The sequence below is a fragment of the Anomalospiza imberbis genome, chromosome 10, assembly GCF_031753505.1.
Source record: "Anomalospiza imberbis isolate Cuckoo-Finch-1a 21T00152 chromosome 10, ASM3175350v1, whole genome shotgun sequence".
NCBI lineage: Eukaryota > Metazoa > Chordata > Aves > Passeriformes > Viduidae > Anomalospiza > Anomalospiza imberbis.
In genome coordinates this window covers 12667009-12685624 of record NC_089690.1, presented here as the reverse complement: position 1 = coordinate 12685624, position 18616 = coordinate 12667009, and the positions used below count along the sequence as shown (strand labels likewise).

Genomic DNA, 18616 nt, shown 5'->3' with positions numbered 1-18616 from the left:
GGCGGCTCTCGCCGCCGCAGTGAGGCTTCTCTCGTTACTCATCGGCAGCGAAACGCGCTGCCGGGCTGGTGGCGGAGACGACGTGTTACCAAGAGTAGATACCAAATGTATTTTACAGGAGGGCTAAAACTAGTCTGAGGGTAATGAATTTTACAGCATGCTGCCTTTTGGAACAAGAGGCAATTAGAGGACAAATCCTCCTCCTTCCTCTGGCTTTGCCGTTGTCAGGGAGCCCCGAGATCGAGCAGCTGCAGGGATTGTGTGAGCACCTGGTCGCCCCCAGGGTTCAGGCGAGCAAAAGCACCGCTTGCAGCAGGGTGAGGAGGGTGCAGCCGTCTCTGCCCTGTGCTAAGAGGCCAAGTGCCAGCCCCAAGGGCACTCTGCCAGGGAGCCCCTAAAAACCAGCCCATGGGCCCTTTATCACTCTCTGAGAGGATCAGTCTGGCAGACAAATTCACACTGGCTTAACTCTTCATGTTTGTGTCTCTCCTGTATTGCTGCTTGCCTCCCCGGTCCCCACAGCGCTCCTCCCCCAGGTTTCCTCACCTCCATCACCACCCACAGCACAGCTCTGCAGTCCACGCCATGCCTTGTGAAGGCTCACAGGAGAGTCAGCAAACGGCCTTTCCTGAGCACACAGAGCTGCTGCACACAGGCGCTATAAGCTGATATGGGATAATTATTGGTTGAGGCAAGAATTATCTCACTACTAACAAAAATGATCAGGCAATTAAGCTTTAGGACACATTGGAGATACTAGCAGGGATTATAATTGTCAGACAAATATTTTCTGGCAATAAATAACACATGAACACAGATTTTTATCAGACTTTTTAAGCTTGGGGAAAAATAAGGTATTTTTTTTTCCTACAAGCCTCCCCTCTGCAAATGCAGTCAGTAAATCACATGTACAAGCATTTGCTGGAAAGGAGAATCTCTTCACCTTCCCTGTGTAGGTTCCTCTGTGTATCATCCTATCTTTAATCGTACCTTTTGTGCCTAGATATCACCTATGTTTTCATACAAACCATGTAATATAAGGCACAGGGACTCCAGGTGTTGCTGAGGAGCAGTGAGGGTTCTGCAGGCAACATTTCCATTACAAACTGACTATTCCATGGCTCGTGCCAAATGCTGCTTGTGTCAGACCAGCCGGTGCAGAAGGGGGCAGGACCCAGCTGCCAAAACCAGGACACCCCAGGGTGCCAGGGCACAGGAGCCTCCCCAGTGGCCCAGCTGTCCCCCCAGCAGGGCCCAGGAGCTGGCACAGGGGCTGCAACACAGACAGTGCTGCTGCAAGGGCAGGGCTCAGGGTGCTTCATCCAGGAAGGTTACCTGTGATCACTCCTGTGGGGAACCACAGAGGGTCTAAGAGCTCCCTGAACACCTATAAGGTGAGTGAATATGATGAGTTTTTCACCTCACTCTGCACAGCACAGCTGCTGCTGCAGGGAGAAGTTCAGTGGCAAAGACTGCCAGGCAAGAAAGGATTCCCACTGCAGGATGGCAGGTATCCCTGCAAAAGCCCACAGCATGGTCCAGCTAATGTGCCATGAGCTGCAGAGCAGTCCTGCACCCTCTCTGAGTATTTTCTGAGGGGAAAAAGTTCCCCCAGAGCTGGGGGAACCTCTCTATGGCATTGCCAGCATTACTGCAATGCTGCATCAGGAATAGCATGTTTGTGAGACCACCTGCCCCCGCTCCCATGGGGATTAATGGCACCCACACAGGCTGGTGAATCACTAAGCCCAGGAGAAGTGGTTCTCTTGCAGTAATTGTCTTCCCCTTTCACAGTGATGTCTGCAAATAGTACTGACAGCCTTCACTGTGAGGAGCCTCAGAGTGTCAGAGTTAGAAAATGGTGTTTGTGTTCCTCCTGACCCTGGGCAGCCTTCAGTTGCTCTGGGTAGCTAATTTCATACCAATAAATAATGATATAATTGATTAGAGATATTACAGACAGACTGATAAGTGAGCACAAATGACAGGGCTGCTGTTATACCAGAGGCTTATGTTGATGCTATGAACGGAAGCTGGGGACATGGTGCTGGAGCCAGTGGGTTCTCAGGCAGGACATTGGTGGTGCCCATTGTGGATATGCACCCTGAAATCCTTCATATTGTTTTGGGACGTGTTTCCAAAGCTGTTCATTGACAGTTCTTCCAACCTATTTCTAGTACAAACAAAATAACATTTGTTCTACACAAAAGACAGCTCCCACAATTACAGCTGCTGCAAGGTTCTGCAAGCTTTTGAGTACTAAGTGAGGCATTATCAGCATTTCTGAAGGTTGGGAACACTCTTGGATGGTGCAGAAGCCTCGGTGAAGGTGGCAGGAATCTGAGCAGGGAGCTCAGGAGAGCCCAAGATGCCTGAGCTGCAGCCCAGGGAGGAGGCTCACAGCAGGGTGAGGGGCAGAGCAAAAACAAGGAGGGTTACAAATCAGAGGATGAGGGATGTCTGGGGTCATTGCCTGCTGCAGAGCTGGAAGATGCTGCAAACACTGTGGGGCCCAGACACAGCCACACCTGAGCAAACTCCAGGTGAGAGCCTGTCTGGAGCAGCTATCTCTGGAAGCACCAGGATCCATCACAGCCCTGAGACACTTGGTGCTCAAACACGTGCCTGTCATGGCTTAGGAGACTGGGGAGCAGAGGACATGTCTGATGGCAGTGCCTGTTCACAGCAGCTGAGCTGTGGGTCCCCACCCTGGTGCAGCTCTGTGCCCTCCCCACACAGCACATCAAATAAAAGGCAGCAGTCAGTTTATGTCACACTGATTAGAAATCCCCTCCCTGAAGTGCTCCTTGACTGCAGCCCAGTCAGGCTTCCCCTCACCTCCCAGATGTTATGCGAACTCTGGAGCAACACCGTGCACCAAAAATGCTGCTGCTGTTCCCATCTGACAGGGAAAGGTTCTCCTATCTGTCACTTGTCTGTGTCCCCCAGCTGTAACACTCAGTTTAATTAAAAACCCACCCCTCCTTGCAAACCAGGCACATCAGGAACTCCTGCTAGCAGACAGGAGCAAGTTGGGCAGGTCTCTGTGCTCCCAGGAAAGACAAGAAGCTCTGCTTGCCTCAGGGATAGGAAAGGGAGCATGGCAGACACCAAGTCCAGGCCCACAGGAGCAGATCCACCCCCCAAATGAGGATCTCTGGGAAGTCCAGCCTCCCCATCACCCATCTCTGGGGTCACTTATCCCAAAAAAGATGAAAGATCTTCAGAATAATACTTGGCACTCTTAGTTGCTTCCCCTGAGCCTGCCCAGCACTCATACAAACCTCTCCCCAATAAAGGGCGGCAGATCTGCTCCTTGGGGCCAGGAGCTGATGCTGCCAGCTGATCCCGGGAGCTTTGAGGAGGGAAAAGTCACCAAACCCTCCGTGACTCACACCAAAACCATGTGTCTGCATTTCCAGCCAGGCCTGTAATCAGGCTGCAAAAGGGCTGATCCTGAAAGGCCAGGAGGGTGACGGATCTGCCTGTCAGAGGGGCCACAGCCCCTGCTGGGGAACCCACAGCTGGTTCCCGGCTGCAAAGAGCCCCAGGCTGGGACGAGCATCTCCCAACAGCCACGCCTGCATTTCCCTCTGCATGCTCAGGGGCTGCTGCAGACACTTCAGGAGGTGTTGCCACTGACGGCATTCACACTTCCCCCAAAATTAGGTCTTTTAAGGAATGTGATGTTTTAAAAATTCTGCTGTGGGGCTGCAATGTGTACTGGTACAGTTACAGCTGAAGACACATCCCCCACCTGATTCCCAGCTGGCTAAAATCCAGCTCTGCCTGTGTGCTGTCAGAAATCCTCCAAAGCACTTGTGACTGAGCTAATGGCAGCACTGCCAAAGCAAAATCCCTGTCAGCCCTCTGCTCACCACTGCAGTGCCTCAGAGCTCCCATGTGCTCCCAGCTGCTCGAGGGATCAAAGCCGCCAGCTCAGCTCAAAGCACTGCCAAGAATGGAGCCTAAAGAATGTTTCAGCCAAGCCCTAAAAAAATTTAATCTGTTTTCATACTCACTGCAGTCTAACAGACATCCACGGGGCACTGGGTAGTTCCTGGTGGATTCCCTTTCTCTCTGCTGTGTCAAACCACAATGAATCCTGTCAAAAAGCACATTTAAAAGATCTCAGCAATCCTGGCAGTCCCATCTGCATGGCTGGGAGGGAGGCAGTGTTGGAGTGGTGCTTTCCAGGAGCAGGAGCTCGGCCTGGTGGGCATCCCCTGGAGATGCCAGGCTGTATCATGTGTCCCGCCTCCTCAGAGATCTGGCCATCAGCTGGGCTGGGAATTCTGGTGCATTTTTTCCATTTCTGGGATGGAGTTAGCATGCCTGGATGTTTTTCCTAAAGAATTACAAAAGAGGGGTAACAGCAGTCAGAAGATGCAGTTCTCCAGGGCCCCAACATTTCCTTGGAGCGGGAAAGAAAAATGCCTGATGTTATTCTCAGACACCAGGACATTTGCCCACTGCTGCCTCTCCAGTGTGATCCCGTGTAGGTGCCAGGCCACACCCGTGAGCCCAGCCTAGGGCCACCTACAGCCCCATTTGCTCCCAAGGAGCAGCATCAGCAGCAAAGTCTCCGTTCCAGGGAGGGACAGAGCAGCAAAGCAAAGCCCCAGTGCTGCTGGGCAGAGCTGTGTGTAAGTGGGCACCCAGAGCCAGGTCAGCTCCTGCACACAGACTTTGGGGCCATGTGAGATGCTCTGGCATGGACCTTTGCTGGGAACACGTGGGACATGTGGCATTCGGATGGGATGGATGTCCTGGGAGGGCATCACAGCCCAGACACTGCCACGTGAGCCCTTCTGCTTAGCACAGCTTGAGAGTGGCCAGATCTAGAGAAAATCCCCAAAAATTCATGGTGCTCCTGCTCCACGCTCCACTTAGAGGAATTTCTGATGGATTTTGGCCTGAGTTTCCATTGGGTGCAAACCAGAGCACAACTGCAGCGGGTCACAAAGTCACAAAGGCATCTGTGTGTAGGATGCAGTGAGAGGCTGGGAGCGGGGATTGTGGCCCAGGGTCTGGATGCAGCAGCCAGGGCCACAAAGGGCCTTTCAGGGTGGTGCCTGGGGCTCAGCCCCGTGGTGGTACCAGCCCGTGCCTGGCCAGCAGCACCAGTGCACAGCTCGGCTCTGTCTGCGCTTTGTGCCAGCACTGAATCGTCTCTGGCGGATGTGTCGCCCCTTGTTCTCATCTGCCAGGGCTGAAAAGTAATTTTCAGGGCCTGGGAACAATTGTTCACCTCCACCCAGCACTCAGGACACCCAGCTGGGCCACAGCACCAATGGCAGGTGACTGGAAGGACTCCAGGGGGTTCAATTCAGGGCCAGCATCTTGGGGACAGCCTGTCCTCCCAACCACCACCCCCCCAGCCCTCCACTGGCAGCCAGAGCAGTACACACACCCATCCTACGGCAGGATCCCTGTAACCTCTTCAAGGTGCCACACTGTCCCCCACTGGCAACCCTGCCACATCTCTGTGTGCCCATCTCATCCTGCAGCATCCCCTGCTGCCCCACAGGACACCCACCCACACCTCCTGACAGCACCAAGTCTGCACAGGAAACCCGCTTTTAGAAATAACAGCAGAAAATAAAATCTACCAACCTCTTGAAAACCTGGGAGCCTCTTGCTGCCCTTCCACCCCAACTGACCCTGCCAAGCCACTCCCTCATTAGTGCCTACAACACAGGTGGAAGTGCACTGATCTTGCTGAGAATTAGCCCAAGGGATCTCCCAGGAGCTGAGAAAATATGAAAGAGTTCAGAAGGACTCAAAGGATGAGGAGCAAGTGTTGCATCCCTAGGAATGCTGTCCAGGCAGTATCAATCCAAGCAGGGCTGGGCTGGGTTCTGCTGGGGTTTGGCCCCCTCTCCCTCTCCTGTGCAGAACCCAGGTTTCCAGGCAGGCCAGTGGTGTTCCCTGTGGTAAGGGCTGCTCCAAGCAGGTGAGCTCCTTGCTGCTACAGGAAACTCCTGATAACAACACAGAGAGGTAGGGCTGTCCCAAAACACCAGCAAAGGGAATGCAAATCACTGTCTCAGAAGTTCTGAGGGTGGGATGGAAGGTGATTCTCTCCTCTGCAAAGGTTTCTGCCAAGCACAGCTGATCCCCACAGAGCAGGTTCAGATAGGCAAGGAGCAGGGTGGCATCCAGAGGAGCTTCAGGGAAAACACTGCCAGCCAGAGGAAAGCAGCTCCCTGGGCTCCTGCTGATCCAGCACCCTCTGCTGTGTGCCAGAACCCGGCCAGAGGCACATCCACTGCAGCCACATCCACTGCAGCCACATCCACTGCAGTCACATCCACAGGCTACAGGGGGACAGCAGGGACCTCTCCTCAGGGAGAAGCAGCAGGAGGGTCAGAAAGCACAGGCAGGACAAAAAGGGAGGTGCTGATCTCTGGTGCCACCAGGACCTTTGCCAAGCAGAGCAGGCTGAGTGTGAGCAGTGTCAGCATGCCAGGAGCATCCTCCAGGAGCAGATCACCCTTGTCCCAGAGTGCTGCTCTTGCCCTGAGCTGGATCATGGACTCTGTCCATTGGAGCGAGGGGTCAGGAAGGCATTGTAGAGATGTATCCAGCCCAGGGGGACTGAAGACCAGCATCCTCCATCCCCACTCCAGATGGAATGCACAGCCATAGGCAGGGCTGAAATGGGATCCTGAGCCATGGTCAGGGTGAGGAATTCCAGATGGCACTGGCCAGGTCCTGATGACCCATCAAGGAGTAAGATCTTTCTCTGGTTTTAAACTCAGTGCAGATTCAGAGGTGAGACATCAAGAATAACCCAAAGTTTTGCTTAACCAATCTATAATTTTTCTGGTCTCTCCTTCAGACCAGTCACACTTTCAGTCTCATGACAACAAATACCCCAGTTTCACTGTGTGGTAGATTGGATCCTGGTAAAGTTTCCCACAATACTTCCAAGATCTCAGAAAGGGGAAGGACCAAACACTCACCCTGTTTTCATGGATATGACAGAAAACTGCTGCTTTCTGTGCTAGTAATGCCCAGCCCTGGGTGGGCTGGCTCAGATGCTCTGGCAGCATTAAGAATCCTAAGGCCTGAAAAACTGGCTGGAATTCTCTGTGGCGAGATGTTATCTCACAAGATTTATGGTTCATCCTGCTCCAGGCAAAGTCAGAAATACCACCACAGTGATTGCTCCAGATATTACTGCATTTTTAGGCTACTGCTCTGACATTCACAGCAGGGGAAGAAACGAGGATGGGAGCATTTACACTTTCACCCCCAGCTTCAGCAAGGAACTTTCTGGGGGTTTTGGTGTGTGGGTATTCAGAGAGGAGGCAAGCAGGCTCCGGTTGCTTCCCAACTTGCAACTCTGTCTGGAAAATAAAGCTCAAGGATAAATCCCTGCACAAGATGAGGAGGGGGATTTTAGTTTTGTATGTCCTCCTTGGACATAAAAGACTAGAGTCAAGGGACTAGATTATTAGGAAAGAAAAGCCCTCTCTTCAGTGCCCCATTTGCTGATGGAGGGGTAAGCAGTGAGGGGAGCAAAGACCAGCACATTGAAGCCTGTCAGACAAGCAAAGGGAGGATGGCCGAAGTCCCTGGCGAGGCCTGCACCTGTCTGGGGTGGCTGCAGGGAGGCAGCAACTCCCAGGGCACAGCTCCTTAGCACCACAGATCCCGAGTGGTCTGTGGGTGGGCTGACCCACTTGCTGCATGGCTGAGAAACCAGAGCACCCCTGTGCTGGGAGAGCTCTGTTTCCCCAGGACTCATGTGGGTGGTGACACAGGTCTCCCAAGCTTTTCTGCTGAAGGTGTCCCACATCACACAAATAATTGCACAACCTTGTGCTAGGGAAGGGAGGGAGAGAATGACTAGAGGAGGCTGTAGCCAGGTCCACTCCCTCTTCCAGTTTGTTATGGTGGCAGAGCTCCAGAAAGTCAGAAACACTCACATGTGATCAGGGACAGATGCTGACAAAAAGGCACATTCAAATAACCACAAACAAAACACTATGTTAGCAAAAATTATTTTAAGATAACAACCTACACCTTATCCAGACTCCTCACCCCTGTGCTCCCCACAGACCTGCCTGTTTGCTATGGAAGCAGAACAGCCTGATTTGTGGTTTTCAGGCAACCCAAAGGTCCTGAGACCCTTTAGAAGGTAGAAAATGGTAGGCAGCCACCTCCACTGCCCCTCACTGGTTTCAGGAGAGCTACAGGATGGCATCTGTACCACTGCATGTCCCTCTCTGCATGGTGGGGGTGGAGGTCCCCAGAAACACAGGCCAAGCTGGCATCCCCATGTTTGCCATCACCAGCCTCCCTGCTGGCAGGGGCAGTCTGCTCCGGGCAGTCTGTCCCTGCAGCTGACAGAGAGGAGATGTGCTGCCCCATCTGACTGCCAGCATCAGCCCACACTCACAGCACTCCTCTCACCCACCACCCAGAGAGGGTCGTGATGCTCAGGTGATGGCTGGTGATAAGCAAAGGGTGGCCATCCGTGTGACAGGTGCACAGGCTGCTCCTGGCCTTGGCATCCCCTGTTTCTTGCACTCCTACTCACTGAGGAAGAACTCCTTGCTTACTGCTTTGGTGGTATCAGGCGAGCACTTCCTCTTGTACAGGGAAATGTCAGTTTAAGTCCACAGCACCCTGAGGCTGCACAGCAAGCCCTACATCACTGTTGGGAAAGAGGGGAGAGAAACCAGTGCAGTGATCCTGAGTGTTACCTTCCCAGGAAAGTGACATCAGATGTGTGAGTTATGCTTATGATTCCCTTCTTTTCTGGAGAGATACTTTCTTTTCAGAACCACAGCTCTTGGAGTCCCAGCAGCTGCACATACACCTTGAAGCAAGGCCCCCTTGGCTTCAGTCCAACCTCAGAACAGACAGGGATTTGACTCTGTAGCTCAGCAACTGAGCCACTTTTATGTTTAGTTGAGGACCTATATAATTGTTATATTTAATTCAACTGGGGAAGACATCCTGTGCTCTGCTGTTTAACAATGCCTGAACACGAGGGATCATTTCCTCTTTTCTCTTTCCAGAGCTGTCCTGTTTCCAAACTGCCTCTCCAGGGTAAGTCTCAGACACACCCTGGCTGAGACCCAGGAGGGAGCCTGGGCCAGACCTCTGCCAGGATGTGGGAGCTGAGGCATGGAACTGGAAGCAGGTCTCCTGAAGGTGTGCGAATTTCTGGCTGTGAAATGATGTCCTGTTTAACTGGGAAATCCCTGCACTTTGTCCTGATAAGGTGGCAGTAAGGAGTCACTAAATGCTGGTACTCACTACCCCCATCACCAAGAACAAAAAGTGGGTAGGACTTCATGATTTCCACATTAGGGCTCAGAATAAGATGTAACAGCTGTAGTTGAAATTACTCCATCTCTGCTACTTCCCACCACCCAGGGCAAAGTTATTTTTAACTCCAGGTTGCCTAAGGGATACTGCACAGTGAGATCTGTTGCATCATCACCAAGGGTCTTCACCTGGCAAGAAATCTGGGAAGAGAGAGCCCTTCCTCCAACCAGCTGGGACCAGACTGGAGCTCAGGTGTGTGCATCCCTACAAACTGACCTCTCCAGGCTCCCCAGCTCCTCCTGAGGCAGCCTTGAGAGTACAGAGGACCAGGTGCCTGGTCAAGTCCTCTTTTGTTCTTTTCAGTTTTCTAATAAACTTGGGCTGAAGCCATTCCAGGAGCTGCAGTGGCACTGTGCAGGCAGACCTCGAGCGCTCTGAGTCAAAAGGACAGTCATGCAAACCCAGAGGGGATTAGCTTTTAATGCGCTTCTCAAGGCAAACCCTGAAATCGGGGGATTGCCAAGATCCCAGCAGAAAACCTAGCCAGCTTGCTGCCCTCCTGACCACAAATCCGCTGCCAAACTCTCCCAGTGTCAGGAAAACTCACACAGAAATGTTAGAACAGCTGTGGATGCACAGGAGCACCCCAGCCATTGCCTCCCCATCACACAAAACCACACTGTTCCCTGTGACTTGCACTGCAGGGCAGCGGGACTGTCACATCTCCTTCAGTGCTGGCACAGTGGCACAGCTCCAGAGCTCCCTGAGGCCACCTCATGGGCGAGTTCAGGAGCCTCCAGAAGAAATGCCATGTACATGTGAGTGCAGTTATCCCTGCTCAGCTTTATCCTTCTGGCTGGGAATGAACACAGTGCTGTTGAACACCTGCTATATTTGTTCCCAGGGTCTCAGAGCTAAACTGAGATAACCTGGCTGTGCACTCAGTTTCCTCCTGTACTGGGGTGACTTTATGATGCTGAATTGTATCCCCACTGGTCTCTTTAGCTCAGAAATAAGTTTTACACCTTTAAAACTAGATCTGAGAGTAAAGGGGGGGAAGGAGAGGCGGTGGAATAGCTGAGGCACTTGTATTCAAAAACACAAAGATAAGTGTTCAGCATTCCTTTTCACAGACTGTGTTGTCTGCAGCACAGACAGTGGGAGAGCTTTTAGGTATTTAGGTTATTTTTGCCTAGCTGAGGCAGAGAAATTCCCCAGCCTATGGCTTTTTTTTTTCTTGGAACTGATTGGCCCTGCTCTGGAGTGAAACCCCAGAAAAACACCGGGAGCTCACGCCTGTGGCCCGTCGGGGCCCGGGACGCTGCATTCCAGCGCTGGAGGGACTGATAAGAGACTGAGCGAGCCACACGCAATGAGAAGGACTTTCTGAATTTGCCATCTCTTCAGAACAGTGAGAGATTTTATTGTTTATTTTTATTAATTTTTAATTTTTGTGAATACTTTGATAACCTGTTAAATAAACAGGTTTTTTCCACTTTTCTCCAAGGAAATCTTTCCCTGAACCAACTGGGGGAAGGGCTGCTTGAATCTGCTTTGTAGAGGGACCCCTTTGGAAGTTTCCTCCCAAATCTGTCCTAAACCAGGACACCTCCATATCTACCTCCACTGATGTTTGTATTAAAACCCAGTAGTAAAATTGGCAGCTAGCATGCCAGGTGGAATTTCATGTTTTTTATGCTACTTAGCATCTTAAGAGCTAAATTTTAGACAAGAACTTCCCTTGCAAAGACTTTTCTCTCTCTGCCATGTCATCTGCAACAGACAGTGGTATCCAGGTGTTTTGCTCTGCTTTGCAATTCAGTCCTTATGCCTGCTGGGTAGTTCATACTCATGTTTTGTCCTAGAGAAGAGTCCTTGTATTGGAAAACAAGGCAATACGCCCTGCACTCAATATGTAGCTACCACTGCTGGAATTCTGGAGAAAATCAGGAAGGTCGGGAAACCAGCCAGTCTCTCCCTGGAATTTATTTGGGATCTGTCAGTGAGCTGTTGTGTGCTACCCTGCTGAATCACTGCTACAACCCTCCCCTCTTCAGAGCTCAGTTTCCTTTCCTGATCCCTTAGGAATAATCCACAATAATCCTTTGTAATCTGCAAGAGTCCACTACAAATGCAGGTTTAAGAGCTGTGAATACACAGCGTCCAGGCATCTCTGTCACGAGATGCAGCACACAGCTGGTACTCCTACGTAAGTCTTGCAATACCCAGTACAGACATGAAGAGCTCAAGACTGCAAATGAGCCTCTGAATGATGTGTGTAACAGGCATGAACCTCACCACTACAGAATATGAGCCTTCACCTTATATATTTCAAAAATAAAGAGAAGGAGCCTCTGAATTTTGTTACCATTCATGTATACATTTATTAAGTCAAAGGAGTTTGATCATGTCACAGAATGTTACTAGAGCACATGAGATCTTTTCTTTTCAACTTCACTAATAATGGTCATTAATTACTTTTTATTTTTGCCTTTCAAGCTTAAAAAATTACTCTTCCTGAATTCCCCATGAAAGACTCTTTTTTTTTTTCCTTTTATTTTCCTAAAGTACAAAACAAATGTTTCTCAGATATGTAAACAACCATCATGGAAATGAGACTGCTCCTAAAGTTAACATTATTGTTATGGATGTTGTATATGTTATGTGGCATGTATTTCAGCTCAGTGACTCCTTCAATGGAAGTTATTATTGTTATCATCACCTGTGCTGCAGTACTGGAGGCCTGGTCAGGGTTAAGGGCCTTCTGTGCAAGCTGCTGTACAAATACTTGGCTGAAAATGAGGTCCCTGGAGAGAAGGGCATTCACTGATGTGGCTATAACCCTCTCTGCTCCATCTGCTCCGCAATGGAGCTCAAGGGAAACTCTTCTCCATGCTAATTCTGGAGTTCATCTTCAGATACTGGTGAAGAGAAGGGAAATGTCACTGCAGGCCAATCCTGACACCTGCAGTCTTGTGCGTAAAGCTGCTCACAGTTATGGGAATGCTCATATGAGTAAGAAACTCCCGTGGTGAAAGTCTGCAAGGTTGAGTCCCTGGGTCATTGAACTCCTTTGCAAGAAAGCATGTGAGAAAAGCAGACTGGTTCCTTTTCTCTAATGTTTCATCAGTATAATTCTAAGGGATGGGGTCAGTTGCTCAGTTTCAGCACCTTGAGCATTTTGAGTTCTGATCCCCAAGTGAAAGAAGTCTCTGCTCTGCCTTGGGCTACTGTGACCAGGCCTGGAAAAGTCAGTTGGACATTCTTTGTCATGAGGAAGCAGTGGTTTGCCATTAGAGCATGGAGGGATTCTGTTTTGTGATGTGAAGGCGGCATCCTAGGCAGGAATTGTGAAGATTGTGTTTGGCCATCAGCAGAAATTATTCTGAAAACACTTCAGAGCAATTGCAGTTTAAATAATGATTATAGCTTCATATTTGAGGTGAAAGAAGAAAGGATTACATGAAATAAATAGCAAGAAAATCATTGTCCCTGCACAAACATAACATATTCCTGCCTATGAAACATCCCTTGCAAATGACTGCCTTTTAGGTTACGTCAGATATTTAAATGAACCCTTTAGAGCTAAAATACAGTACTCTGAAATGAGGTTAGAAAAATTTAAAAAGGACTAATGGGAAGTGTGTACAAAGCTCTCTTTAAAACAAATTTCCCACCTGGACAGCTTATGAGTGTGAGGCCTCAGTAGACGTAGAGCCGGTCTGCGATGGCAGCGGGCATGTGGGTCATGATCTGCATGCGCAGCCACCAGTAGTAATCCATGGGGTGGTAGCGGGTGTAGGGGGCCGTGGAGGTGAGCGCGTGCGCCACGCTCTCGATGACCGGCGAGGTGTCCCTCGAGCCGCTGTTGCAGTACGACTCCATCTTGCTGACCTGCTCGTCGAAGTACTTCCTGCCGTAGTCCTTGCGCACAATCTCGGGGAGCTCGTCCCACATCTTGTCGGCGATGGCTTTGATGCGCTCGGGGCTGTACAGGTTGGTGCCGGCGATGAAGTTGCCAGGCTCCACGATGCTGACCATGACGCCCTGGGGCTGCATCTCATAGCGCAGGCAGTCGGAGAAGGCTTCCACGCCGAACTTGGTGATGCAGTAGGGTGACCGGGCGGGGCTGCCCATCCGCCCCATCATGCTACTGATGTTCACCACACGACCTAGGCAGAGGCCGGGCAGAGCACAGCTGAGCTGTGGTACCTGGCCTGGAGCAGGTACCTGGCACACACCACCCAACACATTCCTGAACATGCATCCACCCACCTGCCCACTGCCTGGAAGACCTGCTCATGGCTCTGCCTGAGCAGTGCTGTCCTAGGCAATGGCCTTCAGGTTTGTGCTTCCTAGCTCATTCTACCTGAGGGAACAGGTACAGGCTGACACATAAAGCTCACTGCTCTGGGGAACATGGGAGAGGCTGGACAGAGCCTCTATGGAGGGAAACAGGATTGCTCAGCAGCAATTTGGACTGAGCCCAGACAAGTGAAAACAGGAGCAAGGAAAGCCTGTGGCACCAAAGCTGAGCTTGTTTACTTGCAAATCAAAGGCCAGTGGTGACCCAGTGTCTGCTTCTCAAAATAGAATAGATTGTTCCTGTACTACCATTGGGCAGAACACAGAACACCGTATGTCCACTGCACTCTTCCATGTGACAACTGGGTTATGGCTCCAGGAACAGAGGCCTTTCTCCCTGCCAGAAGGCATCCATTTGGGCTGAGGAAAATGCTGGTAAAGGCTGTGGAAGCTATAGTCTAGGTAGAGGTTGGAGTTCTCTGCACTTTCTACCAGGGCTCATTGCTAAGTGGTGTTAGAAAGAGAAACTTTGACCTCAGAAGTGGATAACCTTCCATGGTGGAAGAAGGCCACATCCAGCCCAAGTCTGCAGCACAGGGCAATATTGTTAATGCCTGCAGATGCCTCAAGAGTGAAAAATACTCTGATTTATTCAGGCAGTAGGCCCTAGCACAGGAAAGCTTTTTTTGCTGAGACCCATGCAAGCTCCAGGTCTGCAAGCCTTTGCTGTACAACCCCCTCTTTTCCTACATCACAGGCTCCCAGAGTAACAGTGCAAAATAACAACTTCCCTGCAAGAAGCTTTTTACACTGCTGCTGCCCACCCTGCCACAGCTGATTTTTATATAGCAGGGAGGAATGCTCCTGGCACTGTAATTTATTGTGAGTTGCAGTTTCTGAACAGGTAAAAGAAGATATAATGGATTGTATCTTGTGTGGGATATTGCAGGAGAAGGCAGCACATATGGGAAAGAGCAATAACTGGTTTTCAGGCCTCCTGCCTTGCTGTGTAACCCAGAGAGGTGAGGCAATCTGTGTGTCTGCTGGGGACCACATTCTATCTCTGAGGGCAGGAAGGTGTCAGTGGTGCAGAGAGAAGTGCCATAGACCTTCTGGCCTCTAACACAGACGGATGTGGCAGGATGAGGGACCTGCTACAGGGAGAGCCAGTCAGGAGGTCTGCCACTCACCCTTTGACCTCCGGATGAGCGGGAGGAAAGCCTTGGTGGTTCGCACGGTCCCCCACAGGTTCACTTCAGCTACCTCCATGTAGGTGTCCATGCTGGTGAATTCAACTTCCCCAAATGTGGAGATCCCAGCATTGTTAACCAGCCCCCAGAGCCCTACAAGACAAAAATCAAGCACTATTAGTTGTGCTAGGTTACTGAACCACACAACAGAGCTTTTCATTATGAGTTGTGATGGTGAAGACCAGATAGAAGAGAGTCCAGAGTGCACGTCAGTCTCCTGAGAAAATATAACCACCATGGAGATCTGCCTGTACCACCCAACACTGCAGCCACAAAGTACTGTGAATGAGGCTTCCCAGGAATTTCTGAGCCAGCAGAGAACTTCAGCCTTGTCTAAGCTGTTCTCCTTTCCACTCTTTTCTTATCATCATAATTTTTTAAAAGAAGTAAAATATATGATGCAAATAATAAGAACAGGAATGACCTTGTAATTAACAAAAGAGTAATTATTTCAAAATAAAATCCCTTCTGTCACCGTAAGAACTAAAGTGTCTGCAGTGCTGGGAAGGAGGGTGTAGGCATGGGTAAGCATGTTTAGAAAAACTCACTTTTATCTGTTGACTGACTCTGACCAGATCTGTTATCAGAAGAAGCCCAGGAAAGGCAATTTCATCCTGGCCTGTGCTTGAGAATACAGAGCTAGAAAACTTAATTTATATAGAAGATCTGTATGTAAAAATTATATACAAAGAAAATCAAAATAAATTGGCTTGCAAAATCCAAACCAAAACATTACTGGTTGTTCTGCTTTAAAACAACCTTCTGTTGAATGTGGATATCCTTTAGGAGAAAAATGTACTTCAAAGGGTGGAAAGGTTTCAGAAATGTATGAGCAAAGGCAATTTTCACAGTACTGGAACAGAATTTGCTGCTCACCTCAGTAGAATGAAGTTGGCAGGCTAAGAAAATCAGTACAGCTAGCCCTGAACTCTAAATGGTAGTATCTACAATAGCATTAATGATGCCCAGCTGGCTTCATGGGAAATTCTTTGGAAAACCTCTCAATTTCCTTTGCCTTTTGAAAGAGTGGGGGACACATTTCCATTATTAATTCCCAATCTTTGGGCATGGGGCAGGTTATATGACAGAAAGGGAGTCACAATAAACTTCAGTTCACAGGAACAAAGTACTAATCCCAGAGCCTTGAACACCACTCTGGTTTTTGCCAATGTCCCTACAGGAGCTAGTGGAGAACAAAGCAGTTTTTTGTAGATGCTGTGTGAAGTGGGAAGCTCCTTTCTGATATGGTACAATATTCAAACAGGTCATTTGCTCTGCCCTGCTGCTCCTCAAAGATTCGTGTCCTTCGATCACATGCTCAGCGTTTGAAATACGCCCTGACGATGCCCTCGGAGCCCAGCCAAGGAAGCTCCTGTCCCCTCTGTTGCCTCAGAGCCCATTGCATACACCCACCTTTCTCTGGGTCCTCGAGGCTGTTTTGCACATGCTCCACTGCCCGGTCCATTTCTTTGCTGTCACAGACGTTAAGCTGGACAGTTCTCATTCGATCACTCTTCATGGCATCCAGCTCCTTGGAGCCACCCTCCCCCTTATCCTAGAGGGGAAGAAAGTGCTGGTTTCAATCTGGCTAAAGAGCCTGTGCAGAATATCAAACACCTACCAACTATCAAATCAAGCAAAAGAGTGCACAGGGCAGTCACAGAATATTCAGGACAGTCCTACAGCCCTAGGAAGAAGGGGAGCAGACAGGACTAGTCCTGCAGAACACGATTTCTCAAGCATCTCCATCTGACCACGAGTGCTGTACCAAGTCAGCTGGTACAAAGTGCTTTAACCACCAAGAAAGCAGCCAGAGGTGGATCTCCTGCAGCAAGACACCCAGCAAGCACCCCCTGCTCAGTACAAGCTCATGAGGCCAAGCTATGCCCCACTGCTGCAGTGGTGGGAATGTGGTGCCATCCTCACTTGGCTTGACACGGGGCACAGCAACTCACTTGTGGGGGTTATGGTATAAAATGGCCAGCAAGGGACTGCATATCTACATGGCATGTGCTTGTTGGTCACACTGGCAGCTTTGGGAGCAACAGCTCGAGAAGAGGGACTGCTGTCCACTGCTCTCTCCCTTCAGCTGATCTATACACTGGTTTCCAGGCAGTGGAAGCCATAACTACTGACTCCAAAGGACTGCTACAGAGTCCGATACTGACGAGCCTGGCCAGTCTGTTTGCTGGCAATTCACCCTGGCATCTTCTCCAGCATCTTGCTCTCTTCTCTGCCTCCCCCTATCAACTTTTTCTCACTCTCATTTCCCATCTCCATTCCTTTTTTCTCAGCTCAGAACAAGTTTCCCCACTTCACATTCCCTCACAGCCCAGCAAATTAACTGCAGCCAACCCCTGAGATATCTTCCCATGGGCCAGACATTGCTGGCAACAGGGCTGCCATGCCCAGAGCTCATCCCTTTGCAGTGGTGAAGCCTGGCCATGGTGCTTCCAGGACACAGACAAAGGATGTCAGGATGAGATTGGGACTATACCTGAACCATTTCCATTGCTATAAGCTACTGGACTATGCCAGCCAATCCAGAGCACTTTTGTAAAGGATGACGAGATATACCTCTGAAAATGATCTGATTTTGAGACCATTCCTGTCTTTACTATAAGAAGCTCCTTCAGTATCATCCCTCATTAGAAGACTGTTACTCCCATTTATCAGGCTAGACATGGAACATTTCCACAGGATCATCTGATGTCTGCTCAGCTCTTCCTCCCCTAGTGTTCAAACTTCTAGGTAGCCTCGCTTACTGTGTCTGCATCAGCAGGGAAGCATCAGAGTGCCCTTCACTCCTGACAAATAAGGGGTTTTGACTAGATAGCTGTTTTCCTCTGAGCTGGAACAGGCCAATACTTCATAGCAGGCCTGTTTCCTGACTGCTGAATGACATTAGATTGCTCTGAGCACCTCAAGCCACAGGCACTCCCTGTCAGAGGTCAGCAGGCAGTTGTCAATGAGATGGAGCTTGTCTGCAGTCTGAGCCCAGGCTGCCCATCTGTTCCTTAAGTGAGAGTTCCCTTCAGAGACCACACTTTGGATACCACATGAGGGTGGCCATATAACCCTGTCTCTGTGCCACCTGTCTTCCAAAAATCCTTTTCCTGGCTCCTCTCATTCCTACGCTTATATACTGTGCTCAGTTACTAATGTAACTACCTGACATCGCCTGTCTTCTCCTCCAAGCTTCCATATTCCATCACAGACTGTTAACACCAGTTAGGATTTGTCCTTAAGAGAGGGCATCTACTGCTCTCTCTTCCTAGGGAAGCACACTGCTTACAGAAAGGAGTGGTTAGAAGTCTCATGCACAGTTTGATGGTGGTGTTAGAGTGACTGAAAAGAGTTTGGTGCTAAGTTTGTTGCTCACTCAAAAGCACTGTGGTGCCAAAGCAGTCTATATGGCAAAGCACTGGAAAGCATACACGTGGCAAATGTGGGAATGCCATCAGGAAATCAGCAAATGCAAACATGCAAGTCTCTTGAAAAGAGCCCATATTGCTAAAGGAAAGAAGGAAAACGAGGCCCAGGTCCTTCTTTCCCTGATCCCAGTTCTATGAGGTGCGACAAAATCTCTGGGTTGCACCAGCGTAGAGGCCTCATAGCTCTGCTGGGAAGTCCACAGCATCTTCTTCCTCAACCCTGACAGGGTGGGCTCTGCAAGCCAGCACCCTCCTGCCCACCCACATGCAGCTGGGTGCTTGGACAGGGACTCCTGGGGCTGGGATTCTGGCCAAGAATTGGACTCTGGATGTTAACCC

General features: G+C 50.0%; 1 protein-coding gene across 2 annotated transcripts in view; it reads right to left on the bottom strand.

Moving 5' to 3' along the window:
* Nucleotides 1–11647: 11647 nt before the first annotated feature.
* The window catches only part of BDH1 (3-hydroxybutyrate dehydrogenase 1), a 15995-nt gene continuing 9026 nt past the window's right edge, over nt 11648–18616 (bottom strand). For both annotated transcript variants that reach the window (XM_068200757.1, XM_068200758.1), the window contains exons 5-7: nt 16257–16398; nt 14784–14936; nt 11648–13460 (exon numbers count right to left, since the gene is read on the bottom strand). In XM_068200757.1, coding sequence (XP_068056858.1) covers nt 12991–13460; nt 14784–14936; nt 16257–16398 — 765 coding nt within the window. In that variant the 3' untranslated portion in view covers nt 11648–12990. The remainder of the gene's footprint in view (nt 13461–14783; nt 14937–16256; nt 16399–18616) is intronic.